Genomic DNA, 26,052 nt, shown 5'->3' on the forward strand with positions numbered 1-26,052 from the left:
GTTTGGGTCTCTCCTAAAATAGGATTAAAAAATCTTTTGTGCTTTCTCATTACCTGTGCATTTATTTCTGCTTTTTACTGTTTGGTGAGTTCAAAACTGAATGAATTTTTAAACATTCTGTACTGTTTGTTAGCTTATTTATAGTCCTTTGGATGTCAGGTGGTTTATAGCTGATTAATAACAGTTGATTATTAATACACCCCATTAAAATAGTTACAGACATCTGTTGGTATTGACCCTATTTCAGAATCTTGATTTACTGTTTCATGACCATTATGTCACACAAATAAACATCTGTGATTTTAATGTGATGTTTCAAAATGTAAATTTTTAAAAAAATCTAATAGAGAAGACTGAACTTCATGCATTCTCAATGATTAAATTTAATTGTGAAATTAAACCTATTATTTAAATAATAGGAAATAGACCTGAATATTTTTATTTAGAAGTTGATGTGATTAACACACAGATTTTCAGTTTTGCCTGTCTTCAGTTTTTATCATTGTGAAACAGATTCAAAAGAAGTTTGGTAGTAGAATATGCAGTATAATTTTGTAGGCAGAATTTTTACTGATACACTAGATTGCCACAATACTGCAGGATCCACATTATGAATTGGAAATTTGGAAATGCAGTGTAAACTTTGTTCTGCACTCATTCAGCTTGCTGGTGTATTTATGCTTCATACACAGAAGCCTTACACTTGTTTTCTGATGTGAGCATCAGTTTATGTAGTCAGAGAACACAGTTCCAATCACACTTTTTTTCTGGCCATGCAATGAAAGCAGCATGGGAGTCCAGCAATAACAAACAACACATTGAAAGAAAATGGAATATTTTGTCAGCATTTTAATACCCACTTTATTCAAGCACAGTAACTTTCATTATTCGACATTCCTCCAGTACTGATATATAAAAATAAAATACTGCCCCACTGGCTTACAAAACTAGAGAAACATGATTTATGTCTGATGTTGGAGAGTTATAGTATCTTCTGCCGCACGTGTGTGTGTGTGTGTGTGTGTGTGTGTGTGTGTGAGAGAGAGAGAGAGAGAGAGAGAGAGAGAGAGAGAGAGAGAGAGGAGGGGGAGGGGTGAATTAGCTGTATATTGAGGATAAAATACAGCATCATGTCTACCAAAAATGGCAAAAGATTTTACTGTTGATGGCCAAGCCTTAATTGCACATTTATTACGAAGTGCTTGCTGCATAATTGTTATGCCGCATGATATTTGCATATCTCTGTTCCAACTATTTTAAGTTAGTGCTATGTATTATGTTATATTCATCGTGCAATTTATATTTAAGTTCTTCAACTTTTCATCTTACTGTAGTTATCCGATGTGAGGACAGATAAAAATAATATATAATGTTCTTCCACCCAGTTCAGAGTAACTAGAACAGTTCCCGTGTAAATCTCTTTCATTGCCATTCATGTCTTCTAATTACAATTTATTTTTCTCATTATGTTAAAACCTCTATTTTATTAAATTTTTAATGAATTTTGTACTGATTTTTTTTCTGTGGTGATTGCGCATGTGTGATAAGAAGTTGTCACTAATTGAAGACCTCAGTTGTGAACAATAGCAAGGGACAAGTTGATTGTTTTGTGAGATGGCAGACTAACGTTTCAATATCACGAAAAATTTTTAAAGTACTTGCAGTATGACTGTTTCAATCAGATAAGTCATTGTTTGTTTTCTCATACACCTACAGTAATGACATTTTAAAAATGATAGATCCTACCGGAAATTTTGTTCTGAAAAATTTGTGAAAGCATACTTACCATTGTTTACTTTGCAAACTGAGTGCACTTAATGTAGGTTAGTACTGAATTATTACTGTGTACTTGCTGTGCAATTTAACAAACCTCTACTAAAAAACCTCTCAAAAATACAAATTCAAAGGTGGAAATTGTTCCAATTTTCTGTTTTAAGATTTGCATTTTGCAAAAATAAAATATAAAAGCCACAAAAATTAATCTAGGATTCAGCACAATACATAGCTAATTTTTGGCAAGCACCGTACTACAGTATGTAAATGATGTTAAGGATGGCTTTTAACATTCCTAGCATCACCTCATCACATAAACTGTGGTAAGGGACACAACTTAACATTACTTACTTGGTTAAATAAATTTCCCATTTACCTGATTAGCAACAACTTCTGAAGTGTCTTTGCATGCAGGAACATATTCAGTGTCTTTATCTGAGTTTTAATTATCCACATCATTCTGAAGTTCATATAAACCATCTTTGAAAAACGTTTTTCTGCCATGAACACTGCATTTGTTACTACTACTGGCAGTCATGTTTTTGGCACTTACAACAGTTTTGATCCACACACCCTGACAAACCTGTCAGTTCTGATAATCTGAAATTTGAGGTAAAACTGCCATTTTCAGTTTATTGTGAAATTATCAACTAATATGAATAAGCACATCATTTACTTTGTTTTACATGCAGTAATGCTGAATGATGAAGAGCTCTCAGGTTTCCAATCAGGTGGTAGTGTTAAAATAATGTGATGTTTTGAAGAGTGCCATAACCATCATGATTACAATACCCTTTGAAACATGATGTTGTTTCAACATTGCTACCCATCTGGAAACCTGAGAGCTATTGATCAGTAGTACATTCACACATACAATAACTCTGTTTCTCATTGACTGGGCCTTACCATTGTATATACAGCCAAGATTTTCAATTATCATATAGTAGGCTATGCTTGTTTACCTATATGAACAATAACTTTTATGTTTATAAAGATTAGTGAGTTTTTAATTTTCTGGTTGTTACTGATATTAGTGGTTACTGAACAATACCTCTCAGTATCTTATTTGAAAATGGAAAAGGGGAGGAAACAAAGAACTGCTGATCATACTATTTTCTCATAACAATGAGGAAATTAGTGTTCATCTTCCATAATAGGCACAAACTTTCCACAGTTAAAAGAAAATGGTGTTACTGCTACCACCAAGACAGACAATTATGAATGAACAGAAGCAGAAAAATCAAATTGCCAGTTACTGCTGTTTTCCTGTTATATGAGGAAATGTGTAACAAATGCTTTGATTATGAACGTGGTGTTAGCATGTAAAAGCAATGTCTTATCAGGGATAAGGGGGAGGAAATCAGGTAGAAGAGCAAATTTTTGTAATGTATAGAGTAAAGTTATACATAAGAGAAAGGTCAGTAAATATATGTTAGTGCTGTAAAATGGTCACAGGGTGGCAAGAATAAAAAGGCAGTATCAGGCTCATTGCAGAAGTATATGATAATGACAGGAAACACAGTGTGCAATAACAATGTGTAACAGGAAGATCTGTCTAAAAGTAAAGTACTGGTATAAGTAAAGTATTGGTATTTTTATCAGAAAAATGTATCGAGTAAATAATAGCCAATAATTCAATGGCAAAGCAAAAATATAAATATAAAAATTAGAATCTGAAATTCAAAAAGACAGCACCAAAATGTTTAGGGACACAGGAAGAAATCGTAAGTTTCAGTCTAACCCAACAGCACTGTTTAAAAATATTAATGCATTTGTGAAGGGAGAGATCCTATCCACAAGGTTTAAGTGAAGCAAGTTCCAATTAAAAATAAACTAATTATCTTTTTAGAAATGAAAATCCAAGAAAAATTCATTTTTGGCTCTTCTACAGCTCTGTGTGGTTGACATACACTGATCAGCCAGAACATTATGCCCACTGACCTTCTAATGATATAAACCCATCCAGGCAATAGTAGTGCCACCTGGTAAGGAAATACTGTTAGTCAGAAACATGCATGATGCATGTAATATCAGCAAGCATGCAGTCCTTGTCTAGAATGGGAAAGGTGTGAAACCTATCTGAGTTTGACCAAGGACAGATTGTGACTGCCCAGAGGCTCAGCATGAGCATTTCGGAAACTGCGTGAATTGTTTGTTCAAGATGGGCTTTGGTGAGTGTCTTCAATATGTGGCAAAACCAAGATGAAACCACATCCAGACATCATGGAGTTGAATAGCCACCCCTCATTACAGATGTCAGACACTGTAGGCTGAGCAGACCGGTAAAATGGGAAGGCAGTGAACTGTAGCTGAATGTCAGACTTTAATGCTGGGCAGAGTAAAAGTGTGTCTGAACACACAGTGCACTAAACACTCCTAAAGATGGGCCTCTGTAGCTGACAATCCATTGGTTTGCCATTGTTAATACCATGACATTGGCAACTATGACTGAATTGGCAAGTGATGTTTGCAATAGATGTTTGCATTGTGGCAGAGCATTGTATTGTCAGTAAATCCCAATACCCTCTTCTTCATGCTGATGGGAGGGTGCAAATCTGTTATCTTCCAGAGAAACAGCTCCTTGGCACATGTAATGCAGGATGGAGACAAGCTGGCAGCCACTCCATTATGCTCTGGGGAACATTCACATGGGTGTCCATGGGTCCATTGGAGCTTGTACAAGGCACCATGATGACCATGAGTATAATTATCATGTTTCACAATTGCAGTGGCAGTGGCATTTTTCAGCAAGATAAATAGCCGTGCCACATAGCCAGGAGTGTGATGGAGTGGTTCAAGGAACACTGTAGTGAGTTCCAGTTGATATGCTGGTCTCCCAACTTGCCATATCTGAATCTGATCAAACATATCTGGAATGTGATTGAACTTCCTTCTGCGACTGAAGAAGGTCTCATTGCCTCCATGGCATGATGTGTCACTGCTGTTATCCATGGCAAAGGTAGATATACCATGTATTAGGTAGGTGGTCATAATGTTCTGACTAATCAGCGTAGTATTCGTAAGTGTATTATTCCGTAGCAGAATGCTCACTGTACAACTACGTTTTGACGGGATATATAAAATCATTTATGAGTTTTTCCTCTTAAATACTGTTTGGCTTTCTTCCCAATGGAGCAGTTAACTTTAAATATGAGAGCTGATGATTTAGTCAATATTTATTCATATATTTATCAATTTGTTGGAGTTGTTGCTTTCTTCTGTCATTACAGGCTTGTTGAAACAGTGAATAGATTTTACTCTTATATCTCTGGCAGGTACGCAAACCAGGATAAAAATAATTAAAAGTGGTTGGAGCATAGTCATAGTAAGAAATTATACATATTGTAATCATGCAAATTCAACACTCAGTGAAAGCAGACTGTTTCTTTTCTACATCTACATTTACATGGATACTCTGCAAATCACATTTAAATGCCTGGCAGACGGTTCATCAAACCACCTTCACAGTTCTCTATTATTCCAATCTCATTTAGCGTGTGGAAAGAATGAACACCTATAGCTTTCCATATGAGCTCTGATTTCCCTTATTTTATCATGGTAATCAATTCTCACTATTTAGGTCAGCATCAACAAAATATTTTCATGTTCAGAGGAGAAATCTGGTGATTGAAATTTCATGAGAACATTCCTCCGCAACGAAAAACACCTCTCTGTTAATGATGTCGAATCTCAAATCCTGTATCATTTCAGTGACATTCTCTCCCCTATTTCATAATAATAAAAATCGTGGTGCTCTCCTATGAACTTTTTTGATGTACTCTGGCAATCCTATCTGGTAAAGATCCCATACCACACAGCAGAGGGGATGGATAAGCATAGTGTAGGCAGTCTCCTTAATAGAGCTGTTACATTTTTAAGTGTCCTTCCAATAAAATGCAGTATTTGGTTAGCCTTCCCCATAACATTTTCTATGTGTTCCTTCCAATTTAAGTTGTTCATTATGGTAATTCCTAGGCATTTTGTTGAATTTATGGCCTTTAGATTTGACTGATTTATCATGTAACCAAAGGTTAACGGATTCTTTTTAGCACTCACGTGGATGACCTCAGGCTTGTCATTATTTAGGGTTATTGCCAATTTTTGGACCATGAAGATATCTTTTCTAAATAATTTTTCAATTTATTTTGATCTTCTGATGACTTTACTAGTTGATAAAAGACAGCATCATCTGCCAACTGCATAAGACGGCTCCTCAGATTGTCTCCCAAATCATTTATATAGATAAGGAACAGAAAAAGGCCTATAGCACTACCTTGGGTAACACCAGAAATCACTTCTGTTTTAGTCAATGACTTTCCATCAGTTACTACGAACATTGACCTCTCTGACAGGAAATCACGAATCCAGTCACATAACTGAGACAATATTCCATAAGCATGCAATTTCATTACAAGCCAGTTGTGTGGTAGAGTATCAAGTCCCTTCCAGAAATCCAGAACTATGGAATCAATTTGAAATCCCTTGTCAATAGCACTCAACACTTAATGCGAGCAAAGAGCTAGTTTTGTTTTACAAGAACGATGTTTTCTAAATCCATGTTGGCTGTGTGTCAATAGACCATTTCCTTTGAGGTAATTCATAATGTCTAAACACAATATATGTTCCAAAATCCTGCTGCGTATCGACATTAATGATATGAGCCAGGAGTTTAGTGGATTACTCTTACTACCTTTCTTGAATGTTGGTGTGACCTGTGCAACTTTCCAGTCTTTGCGTATGGATCTTTCGGTGAGCGAGCGGTTGTATATGACTGTTAAGTATGGAGCTATTGCACTGGCTTACTCTAAAAGGAACCTGATTGGTATTAGGTCTGGACCAGAAGACTTGCTTTTATTGAGTGATTTAAGTTGCTTCACTACTCTGAGGATATCTACTTCTACGTTACTCATGTTGGCAGCTGTTCTTGATTTGATTTGTGGAATATTTACTTCCTCTTCTTTTGCAAAGCCATTTCGGAAGGCTGTGTTTAGTAACTCTGCTTTTGCAGCACAGTCTTGAATAGTATCTCCATTGCTATCACACAGACAAGGCATTCTTGTGTCTTGTCACTAGCATACTTCATGTATGACCAGAATCCCTTTGGATTGTCTGCCAGATTTCGAGACAAAGGTTTGTTGTGGAAACTATTATAAGCATCTTGCATTTTCAAGAAGTACAAGAAATAACATAGTTCAGAACAGGATTGTTCAACACCATTAATTTGAGGAATATTCCATGTTTAATTCCTTCAGAAAAGGAAATTTGTTTCACAGTCTGCCTATTTTTATATCATTTACATCAAAAATTATGTCTACATAAGACAACAATTTTGTCCCTACAATGTATTTTTGGCAGTTAAGAAACAAACCAAAGTCACTTGGAAACAAACTTGGGCATAGGATGGGTTGAGAATTATTTTTAAAGCCCAGCTTGTGTACTGCAAAAAAATGAGTGAAACAATTGCTCCAAGCATAAGCACTTTCTTAACACTTGTCTTGGCTGTTTTGCCTCAACTCACTGTCTAAGTAAGTCAATCACTATATAATCCAAACCAATCATTGTTTACTTCTTTTCATAGTAGTCAATCATGATAATACCTTGTTAGTCCCATGAACTGCATGAAGCTTAAGTCAAAATGAAGCCAAGTAGTTTACCTTAAAAGTACGTTATCATAGTTGTAAGACTCATATTCTCTGGTGTTTTGGCAGATATTTGTAATTTCATTTTTTCAGTGTACCCTGGAGTCAGATGAAACAAATATTGCTCATCAGGTCTTTCATGTGATGTCCAGTGTTGATGGAAGGCATTGGTTTCCACCCAATCACAAAAAAAAATATTTTTAAACTGGAATCCTATGTGCCCATTCAATAGAGTAGTCACAGATTAATCATCTGATATTGTTCTATCAAAATGTATTAACAGGGACAGTAAAACATGAAGAATGACCAGTACTCTAGCAGTGACAGCACTGCCCTGGCCTGTATCGACTGCTGCCACAATGCAACAGAGCTGCTTAGTTGCTGCTGGAGTACTGGTTATTCTCAGTGTTTTCCTGTTTCTTTTAATACATACATATAAAGTAAATATCTCACTAGACTAATTTGGGACTGCTCTATCAAAAGGGCACACAAAATTCTATTTTAAAAATCGTTTTGTTTGTAATGGGAAACAAACCAACACTTTCCATCATCATTGGGTGTCATATGAAAGACATGATGAGCAGCACTTGTTTGGGCTCATTCCAGATACACATTACAAAAACTTAATTTGCAAATATCTGCTGAAACATCAGAGAAAATGTGTGTGATGGCTCTTAGATGGCACAATCAGTATACATCATACCATTGACAAAAATACATTCATGTTTCACAGTACTACTATGAAGAACTTGAATTAAAGTGGACTAAAAATTACTTTCAAGAAATTTTCAGCATGTGAGTAATATTTATTTTATTTTTACCTAGATTTTTCATTACTGTGTTGTGAAAAATATTGTATTTATGTTAGTGGTATGTCTAGCATTGATGTACAGGGTGTACATAAAGTCTGCGAACACTTTCAATTATTTATTGCACAAGAACCAGACACTGAACAGATGTCATACATATTGCATTTTGAAGACAAACTCTGAAAGTTTTTTTTTTCAAACACTCAATATGTGAACCATGAGTAACCCAGCAGACGTCAGTACAGTAATCAAATTCTTGCCATATCCGTCCCAGCAGTCACTTCTCATTTTCTCTCCCAGAGCTTGGTACATTACGTGGTAGAGGTGTTACATATGCTAGATCTGTAATGTGTCCCCCCAGAAAAGGTCATACGGAGTGAGATCTGGTGATCGGGGAGACCACTTCATGAAATAGCTGCCCCTTCTGTAGCAAGGCCGATCCATCAATGCGGCAGCTCCATGTTTGTGACTAGCACTGACTATTGGTAAATCACCAAACTATACTGTGGTGGTATACATGAAAAAAAATCTTTCATGGTTTCTCTTCAAAATGACATATGTATGATATCTGTACAATGTTTGGTTCTTGTGCAATAAATAATTTAAAGTGTTCCAGGACTTTATGTACACCCTGTATATATTCTTTGCAGTTGCAACCACATGAAAATAATCAAAAGGTTGAAATTGCAATAATGAATATTGGAGTAAACATACAATCACTGTAAATATGAAGTCATTTCAAAAATTCTTTACGACTGTGGGCCCACAATAAATATATTTATGTGGAAACAAAGAAAAAAATCCAGTAAACAATTCAAAAGGCCTGTGAATGTTTGGCTACAGGCCACCAGTGTCTTAAGTATGAAATATTGTCATAGTTAGTACAAATGCATTTCCAATATAACATGTATGACTATTTAGGCCTCATCCAATCAAAATCAGAATTCATCAATGACATGCATTACCAAGAAATGCAATACTTCTTCAGCACATTATGTGTTACACTTTACTGTACATTTATACCTGTAAAGTAGATGTCCCATATGTTGTCTGCACTCATTTCTGCAGTGAATTCCACATTCTTTCAAATACCCTCTGATTATCTCATAGATCTTCACAAGACTCTCTAGCTTGTTAGATGTCATCTTAAATTAACAGCAGAATGAGCAGGTGTCCCATAGTCCAGACCATGAGAATCATTATCTAGTTGTAAACTGAGATTTTGTGTACTGCTTTTGTATCTAATATCATGAACTTTTGCCAATTTTTATTGCTTTATATACATTCTGTTGGCAGAAATTGTTGAAAGTTTGATGCAATGTGACACTTCAAAGCAAACTGTAAAAATTTGAAAATTGTCTGCAGTTTTTAAACAAAAAATAGTATGCTGACAGTTTTATCCCTGAATATCCTTTCAGACATGTAGTTTCTGCAAACATGTTAGAATTGTGCAGTTAAATGTATATGCCATAACCAAATTGAGGACCCTTTGTTCAGAGAATAAGTATGGTCTGTTGCTGTCGTGGTACCAACTTCACACAGAATATGAGAGAAAGAAACATCACAAACATCATTATCAGGCCAATTGAAGGACATGGATGGTCCATGAGGATGCATGAACCTTACTGTAACATCATCTTCACAATTCACCTCAACAATTCTCAAATACCAAGAAGAGTCATATGCACATGCAACATAGCAGTTGGGCTGCACAGTGCATTCTGACATTAGTGGCAGAAGTGCATCTGAGAAATCATGCATGATACTAAAAATCCATATCACAGCTCGGCCTTTTTGCTCCAATCTTGGTTGATGATATTGGTTCAATGTCATGCATAGATCATGTTCCAGGAATTGTTTGTGCACTTGTGAAATGCTGAGCAAGATAATGTCTGACTTGTACCATTTCATCTTTTGAAACAAAGGAAACTGAAAAGCCTTGCAGGTTCTCATGACAGAATTCAAATACCTGTGAAGGCGTAAGTATTCGATCATTGTAAACTCTTTGCAAACTTATTTTTGTGACAAGTTTTTTAACAGTGCCACCAATACCGTCACAGGGACATTTGCCATGGCTGGTAGCAAAATAGTAACAGCTGCACTTTGTGTTGAAGTTGTGTTCATGGTAGCAGATATTTCTGAAATTCTTACAATTTTTATACTGTGCAGCACAACCGTCAGTGAAATATTCAACATATGGAAGATGAATTTCTGAAAATTTACACTTAAAAAAGTCAATACAGTCTTCTGAGTCTGGTACACCAAGGAAACTTCATGTTCTAGATCATAAGAAACAATATAATTCCTTTTTGCATGCAATAGTTTGCCCTTTTTGTAATATATATGGACAGCACGAATAGTGCAGCTTCCATTGTTCCAATGATACCATTGTACTTCATCTTGAACAACAAAATTGAGATTTTCACTGAAATCCATTAAAATTAACACCGATCTATCATCAAGTGTTTCCTTCTTCATTTTCAGGTAATCAGATTGTGATTGAGAAATAAAATAGTGTGAAGTAAGTTTTTCAATTTTCTTAATTAATGTGTCACAGAATTCTGATAGAGAAGTGATTTGAACATTCTATCAGTTGATAACTATTGACTGTACTGAACAATCTCATCAGGATCATAGTCTTCTATTTCATTTTCTAAGTGGGTTTGAAGCAATGAACTGGTGGGGCATTTTTCACATAGACAAAGCATGTGGTCTCGGTTATGCAGAACTAGCACTCATGGTTCGCAGGAGAGCTTCTGTGAAGTTTGGAAGGTAGGAGATGAGGTACTGGCAGTATTAAAGCTGTGAGGATGGGGCGTGAGTCATGCTTGGGTAGCTCAGTTGGTAGAGCACTTGCCCGCAATAGGCAAAGGTCCCGAGTTCGAGTCTCAGCCCAGCACACAGTTTTAATCTGCCAGGAAGCTTCAGTGTGAATGTTACTTCAAAAAGCTGTGGTTGCAAAATACTGATACGAATTTCCTGCAGATGAATGGAAAAACTGCTACAAGCAAAGCTCCGGGGAAATTCATTTTGGGTTCTAGAGAAATGTAGAACCACCCCAGACAATACTCACCCTACAATTTACGTTAGAAGAGAGTTTAACAAAAGACAAACCTACTGTTATGGCATTTGTTGACTTAGAAAAAGGTTTTCAACATTTTTGACTGGAATACGCTCTTTGAAATTCTGAAGATGTCAGGGATAAAATACAGGGAACGAAAGCATTTATGCAGCTTGTATAAAAATCAGAATGCAGGTACAAGATTCATAAGACATGAAAGGAAAGCAGTAGTTGAACAGGGAGGGAGGCAGGCAGAGTTGTATCCTATCCTCAAAGTTCAATCTGTACATTGAGCAAGCAGTAATGAAAAGCTGAGAGAAATTTTGAGAAGAAGTTGGTATTCAGGGAAAAGAAATAAGAACTTTGAATTTGTTAGTGACACAGTATGTCTCTCAGACACAGCAGAGGACTTGGAACAACAGTTGCCTGTGGTGGACAGTGTCTTGAGATGAGGTAAGAAGATGAGCATCAACAAAAGTAAAACAAGGGCAATGGAATGTAGTTTAATTAAATCAAATGATGCTGAGGGATTTAGATTAGGAAGTGAGCCACTAAGAGTGGAAGATGAGCATTGGTTTTTAGACAGCAAAGTAACTGATGATGACCGAATTACAGAGGATAAATAATGCAGACTGGCTATAGTAAGGAAAGCATTTTTGAAAAAGAACAGTTTATTTGCAGCAAATATAAATTTAAGTTTTAGGAAGTCTTTCCTGGAGGTATTTTTCTGGAGGGTAGCCTTGTACAGAAATAAAATGTAGACAGAATTGTAGCTTTTGAAATGTGATGCTACAGAAAAATGCTGAAGATTAGATGGGAAGGCCTGTAATTAATGTGGAGGCACTGAATCATATGAGGGAAGAAAGATATTTATAACATAACTTGACTAAAAGAAGGAATCAGTTGAAAGAATAAATTCTGAGTCGTCATGGAATTGTCAGTCTCATTTCAGAGGGTAGAAGTGGGAGGGTTGGGGAGGAGGGGATAAAATTGTAGAGTGAGACCAAGAAATGACTACAGTAAGCAGTTTCAAATACGTGTAGGTTGCAGTATTATTTGGAGATGATGAGACTTGGACAGGATAGAACAGTGTGAAGAACTGCAACAAACTGATCATCGAACTAAAGAACACAACAACAACACATAGTAAGCCATCACAAATGTAAATAAAAATAATTCCTGCTCAAGTTGTCATACTCATTAAAATGTTCACTGTGCATTTGATATTAAATCATTATTCATGGATTCAAAGGTGCAAATTTATGTTAAGGATGTAACTTGTTCAGTACTTTAGTTCTTTGGAATATATACTCACTCAGTTGCACAATTTCAGCATATGTATCAATAAAAATAAACAATTTTTGACAATATGATGTAATTGGATAGATAAAACATGAAGTGGTGTTAGGAGAAAACATATATAAAGGTTAAGTAAATGTGAAAGCATTCAGAGCCAGTGCCTTCTGGCAGAAGGCTTGAAGGGGAATGAATAGGGATGAAGGAAAAGACTGGTGAGTTTTAGGAAATGGGGAGGGCTGGAAACTTGCCCAGAACCCTGGGTTAAGGGTGACATACTGGACAGGATGAGGAGGAGAGACTGATTGTAAAGGACTGCAGCAGACAGACTCCAACAGTCTCACCTCCTTATTCTGACTGGTACGTCTTCCCTGACCAGAAGTTCTGGATGAGTTTTCCAACCCCCCCCCCCCCCCCCTTATTTCCTAAGACTCACCTGCCCTCTTCCTTCCACTTCAACCCTTGTGGCAGGAGGAGGAGGAGACTCTGTTCCAAAAGCTTGCACATTTACTTAACCTTTATATATGTTTCCACCTGCTACCTCTACCCAGTGAGATTAAAATTTCAACTTGGTCATTTATTATGGATAAAACTGCATAACTCTGTAATTATGGAATGACTAAGGCACCTTGCTCAGTTAAAGAAATTATATTCACAGAAAATCTTTCGAGATACCACCAGTACCTTGTAATAAAATAACTGTATGGATGGAGGTAGCCAATATCAAATTTTTCTACACAAAGGAATTTGTACTGGCAATGTGAGTATGTTCTGTATTCAGATTTATTTTATGAGATAAGATGTGTTGAAAGCATTTTCATCCAATCTTTATTGTAGAAATTTATATTCAGAACTAGGTAAATCATATTCCTCTACAAGTACTGTGACTCGTGTCTATATGGAACTGCTGCTGTTTAGAAATATTTCTTTTAATAACTCCAAGTTAATTGTTCTTTTCCTTTGTACCTTTTCACAAATTTGATAATATTACTGTCTTTCTAACACCAGGCTTCATGCAGAAATGAACTGCAATACACTAATTTCAAGTCAGTTCTTGTTCATTTAGTTTTGTCTTCTGATTTTTAATGTACCTCTTTGTGTATAATAGGTATTAGATTTTATTTTATTTTCTTTAGGCTACAGCATCCATTATGTATTCTTAAAAGTGCTCTTTGTATATTATTCTTACAATGAAATACACATTTAGCCCTACATTTCTGTTTCCTGATAAGATGTGTATTCATTTCATCTTGTGATTCAATAAGGCTTCATCCATGGCACAACACCACCCTCAACTCAACCGACTTTGGCTAAGGTGTTAACATCCGCTCTTGCAACATCTTCAGCATCTTCAAGTGCAAAAGCTCCTGCTAACATGAGTGCAGCACTTTTGCAAGAGGTGCAAGGTACTTCAGTGTGCTTCAGCTTTTGCCTTTAACCTGCATTTTTTTCTATGCTGCACTAACTCAATTGAACTTACAGCTGCTAACATTGAGACTTTCACTTGGTTTAACCAGATGCTGTGGTTGTGTTCTCATATTTGATGTAATTTGTACCAGAGTAATTTAGTTAACTCATTAACCCTTCCCCAATTTTAGGTTAAAGTCTTTGATGGTTTGCTTTTATCAAAAAGTTTCTGATTATTCTCCTGATTATTCTCCAAGTGTGGTAGTTATATATTTTCCATGCATTTAATGAGAGTATTTGGAGATAATAACCTCTACAGCACTTGTTTTTACAATCAAACTTGAATGAAAGACATGTAAATTGTGTACAACATGAGCATTCTTACTATCTCAAATATTCATGAAAAAATTTTCATCATTATTAACCTTATGTATAAAAGGTGCAGTACGGATACTGCAATCGATCTCCACTACAGATGCCTAAAAAACAACAATACATATAGTAATTCCTTGTCTGATAGTAAAAACTTCCGTTAGCTCTAACCGCCACCAGTGAGAACAAAATAATTTTCTACTTAAGTAACTATTCCTTATGTTTTTAATCAGTTGAAGAGTATGTAGTAAATATATATATTTGATAAATTAAATGTAAATAAAACAGAAGTTTATATTTTATCTTTGTGTAACATATTTTTCATTAAATAACAGAGCAGTGAGAGTGAATTACAACTTTCATCTACATGATTACTCTGTAATTCACAATTAAGTGCCTGGCAGGGAGTCATAGAACTTGAGAGAGTTTTCAACTCACTTTTAACAATATCTGCACTAACAACACTTGCGAAACATTAAAGTTCTGCAAACTATAGTATGATAGTTTCCATTAGAATCCTTCAGAATAGTGGGATATTCAGAACTAAAACAAGTCTCCAAATCCCTAAACTGGAAAAAATGAAAAAAATTGTGTGTTAATGGAAAATACCTGAATCCTTGTTGTTTGTTGTTTGTTGTTGATTTCACAATGTTTGCTTCTTGTGAAGGTAAATGTCAACAACCAATGAAAGAAACTATTACTGCAAGTTTGATAATCGATTATAATACACTCCTGGAAATTGAAATAAGAACACCGAGAATTCATTGTCCCAGGAAGGGGAAACTTTATTGACACATTCCTGGGGTCAGATACATCACATGATCACACTGACAGAACCACAGGCACATAGACACAGGCAACAGAGCATGCACAATGTCGGCACTAGTACAGTGTATATCCACCTTTCGCAGCAATGCAGGCTGCTATTCTCCCATGGAGATGATCGTAGAGATGCTGGATCTAGTCCTGTGGAACGGCTTGCCATGCCATTTCCACCTGGCGCCTCAGTTGGACCAGCGTTCGTGCTGGACGTGCAGACTGCGTGAGATGACACTTCATCCAGTCCCAAACATGCTCAATGGGGGACAGATCCGGAGATCTTGCTGGCCAGGGTAGTTGACTTACACCTTGTAGAGCACGTTGGGTGGCACGGGATACATGCGGACGTGCATTGTCCTGTTGGAACAGCAAGTTCCCTTGCCGGTCTAGGAATGGTAGAACGATGGGTTCGATGACGGTTTGGATGTACTGTGCACTATTCAGTGTCCCCTCGACGATCACCAGAGGTGTACGGCCAGTGTAGGAGATCGCTCCCCACACCATGATTCCGGGTGTTGGCCCTGTGTGCCTCGGTCATATGCAGTCCTGATTGTGGTGCTCACCTGCACGGTGCCAAACTCGCATACGACCATCATTGGCACCAAGGCAGAAGCGACTCTCATCGCTGAAGACGACACGTCTCCATTCGTCCCTCCATTCACGCCTGTCGCGACACCACTGGAGGTGGGCTGCACGATGTTGGGGCGTGAGCGGAAGACGGCCTAACGGTGTGCGGGACCATAGCCCAGCTTCATGGAGACGGATACAAATGGTCCTCGCCGATACCCCAGGAGCAACAGTGTCCCTAATTTGCTGGGAACTGGCGGTGCGGTCCCCTACGGCACTGCGTAGGATCCTACGGTCTTGGCGTGCATCCGTGCGTCTCTGCGGTCCGGTCCCAGGTCGACGGGCACGTGCACCTTCCTCCGACCACTGGCGACAACATCGATGTACTGTGGAGACCTCACACCCCACGTGTTGAGCAATTCGGCGGTATGTCCACCCGGCCTCCCGCATGCCCACTATACGCCCTCACTCAAAGTCTGTCAACTGCACATACGGTTCACGTCCACGCTGTCGCGGCATGCTACCAGTGTTAAAGATTGCGATGGAGCTCCGTATGCCATGGCTAACTGGCCGACACTGATGGCGGCGGTGCACAAATGCTGCGCAGCTAGCGCCATTCGACGGCCAACACCGCGGTTCCTGGTGTGTCCGCTGTGCCGTGCGTGTGATCATTGCTTGTACAGCCCTCTCACCTTGTCCGGAGCAAGTATGGTGGGTCTGACACACCGGTGTCAATATGTTCTTTCTTCCATTTCCAGGAGTGTATTATCAAAATAATACACCAAAAAGAAAACTATACAAATTAACAATGAAGTTGCACATCCAGTTGATGAGTTTTTGTATGTTAGGTAACTGTAGACAATGACTGGATGGACAGTAAAATAAATAGATAGAAAAACCTGGAATGCTATTTGAAAATCAAATAAAATCTTCTAAACAGATGTTCTGAAATAGTGAAAATTGCAATCTGTGCATTACCAATTTTGAGATGGACTTCAAACATGAATATCTTTCAGAACTGAAGGTTTCCCATTAAGCAGTGTACAGATTGTTTTAGAAAATTATTTTGAGAGAGAGGAAGTCAAACAAAGGAGACAAATTGAACTGTAAGGTGTAACTGTGAAGTTTATGATAATGAAATAGAGTTGAGCAAGACATGTAATCTGATGAATGTATGGTTGATGAAAGAACTAAGTTCTTCACTGGATTCCAATGAATAAGAAGGAACTGAGAAGATGATCTACTGGGAGATGGGTACATGTCATTAAAACATGCAGAAGCAATGTGGATGCGTGTAACTAATGACAGTGAAGCACAAAGAATTGTGGAGAAAGCCTTAGTATGACAGTGGCTATCAAATATGATTTCAGTATGTTTGATGGTGACATATGCCTTTGTCTGTGTCCATTTTGCAGTTGCATCTTTCCGTGATTTTGGTTATTTTATGTGTTGATATTGGAAATGTCTTTTCAACATATGCCTTTCTTACAGAGTTTATAAATTCATAGCCTTTTTTAAAATGCAAAATCAAAATGATAAATTATTTGTAGGTTTTCTGTTTGTATTTAGTTCTTTTGGCACTTTGGTTTATTGTTGATCTGAAGGTTATTTGAGAGCCTACATGATGGTACTACTTTTGTCCACGAGGCCTGTGTGAATTTCCTTTTCCCTCAAAAGTAAGAAGCCTTGGGCTGGGCTGCACTGCATTGGACTGGACTGGACTGGGCTGTGCTGTGCTGTGCTGTGGGGAGGGAAGGGATTGGGAGGAGGTAGTGGCCAGTTAATGTTAGTTTCACAGTGAATAATGAAATAGTTTGAGTTTTCATGACCAATAGTCTGGGTATACTAGATATTGGTCAGTGTCTTTTACATTTTCTAGCTTTCTTCACACCAATGCTAAATCAAAATCTCTATCATTTTGGTGGGGTAGGATCCATGATCCATTTGCAAAGAATTTTTATTCTTAGGTGGAGGGCAAAGCAGCTACTCTTCAATGCCCCTTGTCTGGAATATCCCTTGTGCAACAGCTTTAATGATTGAGACTTAGTGCAAGATCTCACAAATCTTTATTATAAATTTCAGGCCCACAACATTAGTTAGAACAATTGTGATTAACAATATTATATTAAAATCAATAGGTTTGGGCATATTACACAGAAACTTAATGTGACATAATGAGCTATCCTTGTAGAATTCTAAATGTGACGTTCACTCCTTGATTGGGAAAAATTTGTCATCTTTAATTTTACAGGAAGATTAATTTAAAAGCATTTGCTAGGTTTTAGAAGAAGAAGAGGAGGAATAGAGAGAGAATGAAATTACATTTCAAGTCGGGAGGTGTTCTAGTTTACCCCAGTGGGAGCACTGGATATAACAGTTGTAGATACAGATTGAGACACAACTTTACCAAGTGGTTTTAAAATATTTTTTCATTTACAAGCACTCATTTTATTAATTGCATTATCAATTTATTATACTTTGCATTCATATCACCTATTCTATTAATTTTGGTTGGCTGTCATTGTTGGTATTCGTTATCCAGGGTATACTATTTATCTTTATCTTTCTGTCCAGAAGCAAAATAAGAAAAAAATATATCAAGCAAACGTTATTTAACTTCAAGGGAACACTAACCACCATGGTTATATTCCTTGTAACTTTGTTCATTACGAAGATGTGGATGGAAGTACATCATTTTTAAATAGCACCCTATATTTTTTATTGGGTTACCCACATCCTTTTCCCAGACATGTTCAAAAACATATCATGGTGTACCACTCCTGTAAAGATAACATTATTAAAAACGTAATGCAAAATTGACCTACTAGCACACAGTGCACATACTCAGGTTAATGAACTCATCCACTTGCTGTAGTTGACAGTAAACAAATGGAAACACAAGGAAAATGAACATTGTTCATTCAGCCTCCAGTCAACTGCCAGTAAATAAGCAACTGTTAGTGCAGTTACTGTTCTGAAAATTAGTTATACAAAACTGCAACCAGTTTTTTTTTTTTTTAGTAATTATATTTTATTCCATGCACCGGTTTTCAAACCTTTTCAGGTTCATCTTCAGATGGCTTCAGGAGGTTACATCATTATTGCTAGCATAATGCTGGGTGCTTGTTCTATGACAAAAAGATGGAACACACTTTAATGTATCACCAAGCATTATGCTAGCAATAATACTAATGTAAATTCTGTGCAGACGAATGGAAAAACTGGTAGAAGCCAACCTCGGGGAAGATCAGTTTGGATTCCGTAGAAATATGGGAACACGTTAAGCAATACTGACCCTATGACTTATCTTAGAAGCTAGATTAAGAAAAGGCAAACCTACATTTCTAGCATTTGTAGACTTGGAGAAAGCTGTTGACAATGTTGACTGCAATACTCTCTTTCAAATTCTGAAGGTGGCAGGGGTAAAATACAAGGAGCGAAAGGCTATTTACAATTTTTACAGAAAGCAGATTGCAGTTATACGAGTCAAGGGACATGAAAGGGAAGCAGTGGCTCAGAAGGGAGTGAGACAGGGTTGTAGCTTCTCCCCGATGTTATTCAATCTGTATATTGAGCAAGCAGTAAAGGAAACAAAAGAAAAATTCGGAGTAGGTATTAAAATCCATGGAGAAGAAATAAAAACTTTAAGGTTCGCTGATGACATTGTAATTCTGTCAGAGACAGCAAAGGACTTGAAAGAGCAGTTGAACAGAATGGACAGTGTCTTGAAGGGAGGATATAAGATGAACATCAACAAAAGCAAAATGAGGATAGTGGAATGTAGTCGAATTAAGTCGGACGATGCTGAGGGAATTAGATTAGGAAATGATACACTTAAAGTAGTAAATGAGTTTTGCTATTTGGGGAGCAAAGTAACTGATGATGGTCAAAGTAGAGAGGATATCAAATGTAGACTGGCAATGGCAAGGAAAGCGTTTCTGAAGAAGAGAAATTTGTTAACATCGAGTATAGATTTAAATGTCAGGAAGTCGTTTCTGAAAGTATTTGTATGGAGTGTAGCCATGTATGGAAGTGAAACATGGACGATAAATAGTTTGGACAAGAAGAGAATAGAAGCCTTTGAAATCTGGTGCTACAGAAGAATGCTGAAGATTAGATAGTTAGATCACGTAACTAATGAGAAAGTATTGGATAGGATTGGGGAGAAGAGGAGTTTGTGGCACAACATGACAAGAAGAAGGGATCGGTTGGTAGGACATGTTCTGAGGCATCAAGGGATCACCAATTTAGTATTGGAGGGCAGTGTGGAGGGTAAAAATCGTAGAGGGAGACCAAGAGATGAATACACTAAACAGATTCAGAAGGATGTAGGCTGCAGTACGTATTGGGAGATGAAGAAGCTTGCACAGGATAGAGTAGCATGGAGAGCTGCATCAAACCAGTCTCAGGACTGAAGACCACAACAACAACAATGGTGTTATCTCCTGAAACCATCTGAAGATGAACCTGAAAAGGTTCAAATACCAGTTCATGAAGTAAAGCATAATTATTCAAAAATGTGACTGGTTGCAGTTTTGTATAACATATTTACATTAAATATGTAGCCACAGTTCTAAAATATCCATAATGGATAAGCATAAGTTACTGTTCCGCTGACTTATATTCTCTATGGATTAGTAGCATTTCTGCATCCCCTTTGTTGGTGTACATTGCACTCACTCAAAACTCCTACTAAAGACATTTGATTGTGGTCAGTGTACATTTTCCATGCCTTTCCATTTGTTTACTGCGAATGCCCACAAATGGCTGAGTTATGTTACCCAGGCACATGGACTGCACTGTATAAAGGCTGCTAATGGTATCAAAATTTGTATCCAGACACTCATGGATGAGACAGGAACTGTGATTGAGGGCAGCAAAACAAAATCAGAAATGCTGAACTCCATATTCAAATCTTGCTTTACAAAGGAAATTTCAGGAGTATTGCCCCATTTTAATTCTGGCACAACTGCAAGGATGAATTATGTAGTTAGTTCTCTTAGTTACAAAAAGGGTAGCAGAAGTGATCCACAAAACCACCATACAGAATCCTTGACATCCATTTGTAATACAATCTTAGAACATATTCTGTGTTCGAATGTAATTAGGTATATTGAACAGCATGACTTCTTCCATACCAACTTACATGGATTCTAAAATCATCTATCACTCATGTGAAACCCAACTTGCACATTTTTCACATGATACCCTGAAAGTGATTAATCAAGTGACTCAGTTAGCTACAGGATTTCTTGACATCAGCATATGAATTAGTACCACACCAACACTTGTCAAAGGTACAATTGTATGGCATATCAAGTATATTAATGAGTATGTTTATGATCTTGCAGACAATATTAATAGTCATCTTTTGGATAAGCATCTTTTGTATGTTTTCCATGTTTGCAGTTAAAATTATTAGATATAGATTCCATCTTTTATGGAAAACATTGTTTCTTCTTGTTATCCAAACATATTTTAGTACCTTTGTGTCATCATTGGTGGGTTTTGTTTATTGAAAAACTGTAAAAAGAAAATGTTATTTTAGGTTGTAATTGATCTAACAAAATGTGGCCTAAATTAGACACTTTTTGTTCATTTTTGTTGTTACCATGTAGTGTCCTCAACTGATACCTTGTCATTCGTAAACCAAATGATGTAAATGCGAATTTTATCAGCAGGATAACACCTCCCTTGATTTTACAGGATTTTGGTATGACAAAATGTTTTGCACATGTATTCGTTGCTACTCATGTTTTGTTGTGACAGATGCTCCTCCTTTCGCATTCTGAGAGCACTGCACACACCTCAGATGTTTTACAAGTGATGCAGTAATCTGCAATGAAGAACGGCCTGAAAAAAATTGCACTGCCTGAGTCATAGGTAAAGCAGGTAGCAGATTTTTCTTTGTTTATAATATACAGGGGAAATGCATCAGTCTAGAAAGGAAACTGTCTGAAGACACTTGGCTGACTCAGCCTGAAATATTGATATTGCCTATGTGTGTGACAGGACTAACAGTGGGTATTTAACATTTACAGAGATCGGCAGTGGGAGTGGTCATAGGTTTAGCTGACAAATGGGAGAATGTCATGCAGATGCTGAAGAAACTGAACAGGCAGACAATTTAAGATAGACACAAACTATTCCACAACAACCTACTCACAAATTTTTGAGAACCATTTTTAAATGAAACCCTGTAGGGGTGTAAAGGACAGTCTGTATAGAGGTGTTTAAACAATGATTCTTCCAGTGCTCCATATGGGAATTGGAGGAAACCCTAATAACTGTTACAAAGGGAAATACCTTGAACCATGCAATTAACAATGGTTTGCAGAGTATGTATGTAGATGTACCTGTGTTAGTACAGTAGAGAAAAAGTTAATTTTGTGGTACATTTTTGATACTGTCATGTTTACAGGAATGGTAAACTGTGATACATTTTTGAACAGTTCGTGGGGAGAGGAAGTAGATTTCCCAATAAAAAATATAGGATACTATTTTAAAAAATATCTACTGCTCTTGATACCTTTGTAATGACAAAATTAACAAGAAAGCCAACAAAAGAATGTTTGGGATGGCCCAGATAATGGGACACCATATATAAGATCAGTTTGCTGTCCACCTAATCACTAGTTCATTACTCAGAATGGAACACAGATATAGTTTATAAAAGCTGCTTACTTTTGTTTATGCATTTTCATCCTTGAGATTCGCCTTCATTGGCAAGACACGTTGTGTGAAGGAGAGTGAATGTGTAGTATCAGTTGTCTACTACTGTTTGCTTTGATTCATCTCCTGTAGACTGTATGCATTTCTTGTCTTCTGTAGTCATGAATTTCAGCATACGCTGTATACATTACCTCATAATCAATCAGAATTCTTTTAACAGACATCCATCTTTTGCTGCTGTTTCATGATGCAATAATTCCATGTGTATTTGTGTAATCAGTAAACTAACCTCATGATCTTACACATTAGTTTTAAATATCCTGACTCACAAACTTTTCTTATTTGATTTTGCTGATGTCAGAAGAAATTCATAACACAGATATCCTTAAATTCATAAAGTACCTCAACAGACTACTCTTCAATAACTTTTGTTAAAAAAAAGTAAGCAGCAAATGTTCTGAATACTAACAGTTGAATGTTATGATATTTGCTGCATGTAATTTGATTGTAAAAATAATTTGACAAAACACTTATATTTTTCTTCTTTCAGTGTGACATGATGGTTGGTTAATGTTTTTCCACTAGTGTTATGGCCAAAGAAATACTAAGGTAATCATTCTAAAATTCAGCTTTTTGACCATACACTGGTGTTAAAATGGTAGTGAACCTTCAAGATATGATATTCAGGCAATCAGAGCAATAAAATGTTGTGTTGTAAGCACATTCACCTTCTTGTTTGACCATTACCATTAATTTCTTGGATACATTCCAAGTGGTAATTTATTCATGTAAACAGAACAAACTGCAGCTTCATAATATCTGTATTTTTGTTTCTAGACACTTTCTGTTTTGTTACTACAGGCTCCCTAAATAAATCATTAACAGATAAAAAGAGTTTGGAAAATTCAAGAAATGTACGAAGTCAGCTGAAGCATGCTAGTATCTCTAATCGTACTGGTGAGTTTCTTGGATCATAAGAAGGCAAATTGTGTGCCTACACCTGCATAAATAAACAAGGAGATGTAATTTTAGAGCTGTAGAGTATCATTTGCCATATGTCCCATCGCCAGTCATTTATACACCAGTTTTAGAACTTCAAAAAAAGTAATGTAAAAGTATCAAATATTTTCTGACCCACAGTGCAATAGCATCATAGCCTTGCACTCTTTGTTTATGACCTTAGCTGAAGCTCGTGTTGGAGTAGAGCAGGCTATTTGCTATCTTTGGAAACTGATAATTTGTAACAATGAGGACTCTGCTAGAATACACCTTTGTCAAATGAAACAAACATGTTCTCACAGTTAGCGTCTACACAAAAATATATAATTCTGATTTGAAACTATTATGCTATGTATCTTACTCTTTTGCTTCCAAGTCCACAGTTGATGAGATCAGCAATTCTCGGTGGTTTCAGACATTGTAATTTTTCTGATGAATTAGTAGTTTTTCTTTGCCAGAGTTGCCTCTCTATATTAGTACCAGTACCAGTATCAGTAGATTCTAGCAAATCGATGGTTTGGCACAAAGAATGTAGACTTGTCTGATCTGTTGCCCGTAGGCAGCACATCATATTTGCAAATTCTAGACACTGTCTTAAATGGCATAAGGAGCAACACAACATGATAGTTTAGTTGTAAAATGACATTTGGTATTCTCATTAGAGTATGCTTGTTTGGTAATATCTTATTAATAACAGCCATTATCTGATATAGTGTCTACATTCAGATTTGTAGTTCTGCTTCTTATGAAAATGACATGGCACCATTGTTCATTGAAAGAAAAGCAAAAAGCAATAAACATCTCAATATATAACAGACAATGATAAAAACTATTTGTGTACAAATGAATTATAGATTGAGCTACATTTGATTTACAATGTGTTGCCTATATTTGTAATCCAGTTTGACTGGCTAATTTGAAGGATGTGGCATCCCCTCTCCCTCCTCCCCAGCTTCTCCCCTCTGCCCTTGCCTCATTAAATATAGTTGCCAAGCTGACTAAATGTTCTGGGTACATGTGGTTAGTAAATTGGCTTAGACAAATATATTTATATTTTGTGATAAAAAAGTTTTGTCATCAAAGAGCTACCTGTAATTATGATGAGTATGTATAATGACGAAGATTCCCAAGTATCTACAAATGTTATGACCATGAAAATAATCCATTTTTGACAATATAGTTTAATTGGATGGATAAAAAATCTACTCACCAAGCAGCAGAAGGATATATATATATATATATATATATATATATATATATATATATATATATATATGATGTAAATAAAATAGAAAGAAACTTCCACATGGGAAAAATATATTAAAAACAAAGATTCCAAGACTTAACAAAGGGGAAAGCGCCGGTAGATAGGCACAATGAATAAAACACACAAACACACACACAGAATTTTGAGCTTTTGCAACCGGCGGCTGCTTCGTCAGGAAAGAGGGAAGGAGAAGGAAAGATGAAAGGAAGTGGGTTTTAAGGGAGAGGGTAAGGGGTCATTCCAATCCCGGGAGCAGAAAGACTTACCTTAGGGGGAAAAAAGGATAGGTATATACACACACACACACACACACACACACACACACACACACACACACATACACAGACACAAGCAGACATATTTAAAGGCAAAGAGTTTGGGCAGAGATGTCAGTCGAGGCGGAAGTGCAGAGGCAAAGATGATGTTGAATGACAGGTGAGGTATGAGTGGAGGCAACTTGAAACTAGCGGAGATTGAGGCCTGGTGGATAACGAGAAGAGAGGATATATTGAAGGGCAAGTTCCCATCTCCGGAGTTCGGATAGGTTGGTGTTGGTGGGAAGTATCCAGATAACCAGGACGATGTAACATTGTGCCAAGATGTGCTGGCAGTGCACCAAGGCATGTTTAGCCACAGGGTGATCCTCAGTACCAACAAACACTGTCTGCCTGTGTCCATTCATGTGAATGGACAGTTTGTTGCTGGTCATTCCCACATAGAAAGCGTCACAGTGTAGGCAGGTCAGTTGGTAAATCACGTGGGTGCTTTCACACGTGGCTCTGCCTTTGATCGTGTAGACCTTCCGGGTTACAGGACTGGAGTAGGTGGTGGTGGGAGGGTGCATAGGACAGGTTTTACACCGGGGCAGTTACAAGGGTAGGAGCCAGAGGGTAGGGAAGGTGGTTTGGGGATTTCACAGGGATGAACCAAGAGTTTACGAAGGTTAGGTGGACGGCGGAAAGACACTCTTGGTGGAGTGGGAGGATTTCATGAAGGATGGATCTCATTTCGGGGCAGGATTTTAGGAAGTCGTATCCCTGCTGGAGAGCCACATTCAGAGTCTGATCCAGTCCCGGGAAGTATCCTGTCACAAGTGGGGCACTTTTGGGGTTCTTCTGTGAGAGGTTCTGGGTTTGAGGGGATGAGGAAGTGGCTCTGGTTATTTGTTTCTGTACCAGGTCAGGAGGGTAGTTGCGGGATGCAAAAGCTGTTTTCAGGTTGTTGGTGTAATGGTTCAGGGATTCAGGACTGGAGCAGATTCATTTGCCACAAAGGCCTAGGCTGTAGGGAAGGGACTGTTTGATATGGAATGGGTGGCAGCTGTCATAATGGAGGTACTGTTGCTTGTTGGTGGGTTTGATGTGGACGGAT

At 37.3% G+C, this 26,052-nt stretch overlaps 1 protein-coding gene across 29 annotated transcripts in view; it reads left to right on the forward strand.

The window, feature by feature from the left end:
* LOC126354726 (calcium/calmodulin-dependent protein kinase type II alpha chain) overlaps positions 1 to 26,052 on the forward strand; it is a 976,610-nt gene that overhangs the window by 855,097 nt on the left and 95,461 nt on the right. For 11 of the 29 annotated variants that reach the window (XM_050004586.1, XM_050004623.1, XM_050004614.1 and 8 more), the window contains one exon: positions 13,844 to 13,984. The exons of 16 other annotated variants lie outside the window; for them this stretch is intronic. In XM_050004586.1, coding sequence (XP_049860543.1) covers positions 13,844 to 13,984 — 141 coding nt within the window. Of the gene's footprint in view, positions 1 to 13,843; positions 13,985 to 23,276; positions 23,373 to 26,052 lie in introns of all 29 variants that reach the window. 2 more of the 29 variants (XM_050004604.1, XM_050004646.1) reach the window with 1 other exon arrangement.

This window comes from Schistocerca gregaria, chromosome 1, assembly GCF_023897955.1.
Source record: "Schistocerca gregaria isolate iqSchGreg1 chromosome 1, iqSchGreg1.2, whole genome shotgun sequence".
In the NCBI taxonomy this organism is placed as follows: domain Eukaryota; kingdom Metazoa; phylum Arthropoda; class Insecta; order Orthoptera; family Acrididae; genus Schistocerca; species Schistocerca gregaria.